General features: G+C 37.4%; 1 protein-coding gene across 4 annotated transcripts; it reads left to right on the forward strand.

The window, feature by feature from the left end:
- The first annotated feature begins 2,330 nt into the window (after positions 1-2,330).
- On the forward strand, positions 2,331-5,343 carry faim2b (Fas apoptotic inhibitory molecule 2b). 4 transcript variants are annotated; one of them, XM_068315677.1, is made up of 12 exons: positions 2,331-2,549; positions 2,785-2,833; positions 3,026-3,093; positions 3,161-3,225; positions 3,317-3,370; positions 3,464-3,514; positions 3,613-3,652; positions 3,737-3,774; positions 3,861-3,948; positions 4,039-4,134; positions 4,371-4,424; positions 4,497-5,343. In XM_068315677.1, exons 1-12 carry the CDS (start codon positions 2,535-2,537, stop codon positions 4,644-4,646), a joined length of 768 nt encoding a protein of 255 aa, XP_068171778.1. In that variant the 5' UTR covers positions 2,331-2,534; the 3' UTR covers positions 4,647-5,343. The 4 variants fall into 4 exon arrangements, with proteins under 4 accessions (XP_068171778.1, XP_068171779.1, XP_068171776.1 ...); XM_068315678.1 differs by having other exon boundaries at positions 2,788-2,833; XM_068315675.1 differs by having other exon boundaries at positions 3,613-3,774.
- Positions 5,344-6,018: the final 675 nt, after the last annotated feature.

The following is a 6,018-nucleotide window of genomic DNA, read 5'->3' on the forward strand; positions in this document are numbered from 1 at the left end:
AAGAAATGAAACAGAAGACATTCTGATACACAAACACCAAAAAAAAGGTGTAAGAATCATAAGAGAACGAATCTAATTTTGTTTCTAACCTTGTGGAAATATTTTCAATGCCTTTATAATGGTTTATAATCTTCTTTATCTGATAAACTTAATTAGAAATTATGACACAACACAGACAATTATCAGGACTGACACAAAAACTGTAGCTAATATTGAATATTTAAGTAAATATGGATCGAGTAATTTGGAGTGAATCAAACCTGAAACTGTGACTCATTTTAATAAATAACTCAATAACTTTCACTTTTATTACTGCTCTCATTGTAACACAATCCTCACTTTTCATGAATGCATGACCCAGAATCACAGAGGAACACCCTTTTGCCAAATACGTACTGTGAACAGTTCAGCAAATCGTCTACAACATTGTCATCCACCAAATAATTATATAAAGGTCTTATTTTTAAAAGGCTGCTGTTGTTTCCACGGCATAATATGTTGTTCCCTTTTCCTTTTCTTTGCAGGTATACTCGTGGAACAGGGTTCCATTTGGAAGGACAGATTACATCTATTTGGCCTCACAACTCAGCTCCAAAGCTCTGCTTCCTCCCTACGGCAAAGCAGCGAATGACAAATTCGAGTGACAACATTATTATCCCCCTGCACGGTGGGCCTTTTTTTTTTTTTTGCCGCATTACATTGAGAAACGCACTCCTGTCTTCTGGCGCCATCTAGTGTTTAAATGTGAAAAACATTTTCGAAAGCGTCCGACGAATGCTTCATGAGGTGGAATTGAAGAAAAGACATACTGATGAACACGCAGACGCTTTTTTTTTGTTTGTTTGTTTAAGTGGAAAAGAAGCAGTTTTTATACATTTCTTTATTTTTGCACGTCAAGTATTAAAAGTGCCTAAAACACAGTTAAAAAAATACTTCCATCCCAAAATTGAGTGAATATATGCAAGTTGTTAAGAAGTATTGAAATCCCTTTACTTAAGAACAGGAAGAATAGTTGATGGTATTCCTCTACAAGTAACATAATATATCAAGATACCAGTGAAATAATTAAGCTTTGCAGCATTATAGAGTTTGTAGGAATCATAAGCACATGGCAACAATATTACAATGGCTTTGAATGAAAAAAGTAATAAATAAATCAAGATCAAGGACAAAGACCTGGCCGTTTTAGCCAAGTACTGGACTTATTTTAAGAGTTGCCACAAGGTCAAGGAATCAAAATTGACTCCCACAGCCAAGTTCATTGATTTTTAGAAAAGGAATGGTGGAAAGCACTGAAGCCACGAATGTGAGACTGGGGATATACTCAAAACATGAGTGTTTTGGACAGAGGAAAAACACTCAGGAGTGCACAGGCTGGAGAAGTAACTGCTTCTGGAGGGCCTCTTGGATCGGAAAGGAGAAGTAAAGAGGACACAGATAATAACTGGGTGCTATTATTTTTATCAAGCCCTAAAGGGTGCGTCTATGTACAGTAATTAGTAATTGAGACAATTTTCACAATGAAATGTTGAGTTTCTTTTCAGCTCTATAGCTAGTGTTCGTACTGGGAACATAAATGACATTATTTAAATGGTTATGTGTGTCTGTACAACCAATAATGTTCTTAGCTTCAATCTCATTAGTCTGGTTTGTCTGTTACTAAACCAATGTTACACAAAAAGTGATGTCACAAATTGTTCACTGAATTACAGCCCTAAGAAGACAATGACATTATGAAACCCAAATAATTCCTGCTTTATCCTTAAATTTATTCCATTTATAGAAATTGAAATACAAAATTAGAAGTATTTTTAAATACAAGTAAAAAGTTGATTTTCTTAATTATACTCTTGATGATATTTGATCTACAAATACAACATACAGTATGTGTACTCCATGTGCATGTATGCGCGCGTGTGTGTGTATGTATACAATCACTAATAGAGAATAATTATAATGAATATATATATATATATATATATATATATATATATATATATATATGTATTTATATATACTGTATATACTATATATATTGTATATAGATATGATAGAAATAATAAAATGCTAATGTAGCTCTGATATATCAGTGGTTTGAATCTTTCTGGTAAGTACTAGGATGATTATCTGTCCTGGAACACAGTTGGGACGGTCTGTGCCAGCAGAGTTATGTACATGACACCCCTGTTTAACAGCAGCAGTGGTACGGTCCAATTTGACTTTACTGTTTTGGAAGGCCTGAACCAATCGGACCGGACCAATCGGGACACTGGTGGGGGGGGGGCATCGGGATCAGGGTTAGGGGGAGATTAACCGCATGGAGGCTTTTAAAACTGCGCTGTAATCCGTGTAGTGAACACAAATTCAGAGGAACGACTGTTCTACAGATTTTCCTCTTACAGTCGAACAGGACTGGATAAACTTTCATAAACAACAGAAAAAAAGAGCTGACACGTCCAGTTTAGTTTTCAAATACTAATACAGTACAGTACTTCACCTGTGACGTCAGAGTGGTCGTCAGAAACACAGGAGTCATGAAGAAAGGAAAGGTATGCTTTAAAGTTTTCTTCCCGATGGCCGGAGAACATTGATGTGATTGGTTTGTATGAGGATCCACAACATTTTAATGTCATTTCAATTTATGACAGTCACTGTTTTGTATTATTTATTCTACACAGATTGTTTTAGGTTCAACATTGTAATCTAATGTGTCATTGACTCTGCATGAAGAAAGGAGAAGACACCAGTTGTAAAGATAGTTTTTCTCCCATCATTTGATCCCAGCAGGTCACCAATGGCAATGAGCCCCCCACCTATCAGGAGGCGACAGCAGGTAACAAAAATATATATTGTATCACCTTTCCTTAGATATTAACTACCTTAATTCATGTAAAAATAGCATAAAACTGACATAAAACAAAGGATGAATGTTTCCTCCCGATAGAATGACTCGCTGTGTAAAACTTCCTCCGGTGTGAATCCTGTCATCTGAATTCTGAGTCATCTGCTTTCCTCTTACTCTCAGGCTATGAGGACATGGAGGCCCAGTTTGCCTGGGATGATAAGACCATCAGACAGACCTTCATCAGGAAGGTACACATGTTACCTGAGAAAGTTATCCCCCCTGGAAACATGATGACACATGTCGGTCCTCCTGCAGGTCTACGCCATCCTCATGGTGCAGCTGCTGGTGACCGTGGCCATTGTTGCAGTCTTCTCCTTTTGGTAACTGCTCTTGTGTATCAACATTTAAACACAAAGGTTTTATCGGATCATTTTGTCTAACACATGATTGGAATCATTTTTCTCCCCATAGCACCCCAGTGAGGTTCTTCATTCAGACTCATCCCGGCTTGTACATGGCGTCTTAGTAAGAAAAAACACTCGACTCTCATAACATCTTCGCCTCCATCCATCAGATTGTTTCATTGCTTTTCCCTTTTTTTTTTTTTTTTTTTTACAGTCTCATGTTCTTTTGCACTTATATCGCACTGACATGCTGTGGAGATCTGAGGTAAACTTTCTTTGCAGTATAAATAACTGATATTATTTAAATATATGGAGACGTGTTAGAATACATTTGTTAATCCCTGTTTGTTTTTTCCTAAACAGGAGGCAGTTTCCTTGGAATATAATTTTGTTAATTCTCTTTGTGAGTGTCCGTCATCATGACAACAACACTAATACACAGAACAACACAACATATTCTTTAATCACTACATTTTTTTTCCTTCAGACTTTGAGCATGGCCTTCATGATGGGATTTATGTCGAGGTAAATGCATTCTGTGATGCGGTAACGCATATTTGTGATTCTATGAATGTGAACATGAAGATGACTCGCCTCTCCTCCTCCTCCAGCTTTTATAACACCAAATCAGTGGTTCTGTGCCTGGGAATCACATCTCTGGTGTGTCTTTCTGTCACCATCTTCAGCTTCCAGAGCAAGGTTAGAAAAAAAAAAACCCTTTCGTCTCAGCTTTGGAATGCAGGAAAGTGCAGATCTGTTTAAATGAGAGAAATCTGTCCCCTGTTTCAGATCGATGTGACTTCCTGTCATGGGGTCCTGTTTTCGCTGTGTGTGGTCATGCTTCTCTGCTCCATCACCCTCTCTATTGTGGTTCCTTTTGGTTATGTAAGTTCACCTCCTGCACCTGAAAAACCCTCACACACCTTTCTAGAAGAGGCCTAAAATAATTCTGGTGAATAATGAAGTAAACACCAGTTGTAGGTTAAATCCTCAAGTGCTGAATGTGTTTGTGAGGAGGGATTAGCCTCAGAGATAAGATAGCAAGGATCTGAAGTGTCCTCTTTTAGCATGTTGCTATCCTTGTCATGTTGTTTTGTAATGCTTTCCATTTTACACCACAGGTTCCCTGGCTACACGCCATTTACGCCGTGGGAGGAGCCATCCTCTTCACACTGGTAAGAGGGAGATAATTCACTACACTTCAATGATGGTTTCATTTTTTTGAACCCTCCTGTTCTCCTTTGCAGTTCCTGGCTTTTGACACTCAGCTGCTGTTAGGGAACAAACGCTACACCATCAGCCCAGAGGAATATATTTTTGCCACCCTCAGCATCTACTTGGACATCATCTACCTGTTCAGCTTCCTGTTGCAGATCATGGGAGGAGGCCGCGAGTAAAACATCGGTCAGCTGCATGTAGTTTTTTTAAAAAATAAATCATTATTTTGGAGGTTTTTATTTTATTTATTTTTGTTTGTAAATACATCAAACACAAGAGTCTGACTGTGCTTTGCTGTTGGCCATTCCACCTACATCGCCGACACCTGGATAACATCCTGCTGTTAGTTGTTCCCTGCAGTCCGGCCGTGTTGCTCTGGGGTCTGCTGGGACTCCACCGTCCCATTATGTGTGTTTTTAATTAGTTGTTGAGCTCATAAGTGGCTGAGGCACAAAACCAGAGCTGAGGAGGATCAGTTTCCAGGAATGTGCTGCTGTGTTTATCCTTTGTTGAGCCAAAAAGGGAAGATTCTGGATGTCTGAACTCAAGTTCTGCCGGGCAGAGATGTTTTAACTGTTAATATGCAATAGAACTTGTGTAACATGTTTTATTCTATATGGGAAGGGTATTTTCTATGAACAGTGCAATGTGAGCATGTTTGGGTTTTTTTAAGGGAAAAATGTACAAAAAATGTAAAGGAGCATTTAAGGAAGTCAAACAATGTAGTTACTAGAAATAACGTGGCCTTCGAGATATTATAGAACATTGTAAAGAAATGTTTTAAAGGATAGTAAAGACAATGTGTGCGTTTTTGTTTTCCATTACATTCTGAAACAATTTAAATAAAACTGAACCTTAAAAAAAAATAGTGCACGAATAATTGGAATCCATATGGAAATTATTAAAACATCAGAAAAATAATTTCATCATAGCCAATCCCAGTGTCTTAATGGAGCACCACATCTAAACAGATGTTGTCTCATGACATTTAAAGAGCGAGAGCGCTCCGGTGAACTACCCATGGAAAATGTTTGTCAGGTTATAAAATCCATTCGATCAGGAATGGAACAGAATCCTACTTTTAAACATTTCTAGAAGAAGAATCTTTTAGAATTGGTGTTTAAATAGTTTTATTGTAAAAAGTTACATTTTAATTGAATCTATTAAAATGTGCAGAGTAATTAGCATTTTGCAGTATTTTGTCAAGGTAAATGTGAATTTTATGAGACTTATAATAGCTAAAAGGTCAGTTTCAACTTACTAAGTAGCAAGAACACATCCTTAGAGACAACAACTACCACTGCAAAAATAACCAGAACAGCTGGAATAACATCAGCAGGAAGTACTGAGTCATCTCCTGAAATCATTTATATTCTAAGAAAGTTTCCAAAAATATTTGGACTGCCGTATAAAATGTACACAAAGCAAAGAATCCAGTCAGTTCCACACAAACCTTTTCCTGATGAACATTTTTTGTGTTCGGAACAGAACTGTTAAACACTATGTGAAAAAGGAATCAGGAAATGACCAAATTCTGTTTTATGTCTATTT

This window comes from Antennarius striatus, chromosome 5, assembly GCF_040054535.1.
Source record: "Antennarius striatus isolate MH-2024 chromosome 5, ASM4005453v1, whole genome shotgun sequence".
In the NCBI taxonomy this organism is placed as follows: Eukaryota; Metazoa; Chordata; class Actinopteri; order Lophiiformes; family Antennariidae; genus Antennarius; species Antennarius striatus.

Excerpts from the sequence above, each read along its gene's own strand:
- faim2b (XM_068315675.1), top strand. Across the intron at positions 3,094-3,160 it reads GACAGACCTTCATCAGGAAG|GTCTACGCCATCCTCATGGT; the intron begins GTACACATGTTA and ends GTCCTCCTGCAG. Across the intron at positions 3,775-3,860 it reads ATGATGGGATTTATGTCGAG|CTTTTATAACACCAAATCAG; the intron begins GTAAATGCATTC and ends CTCCTCCTCCAG.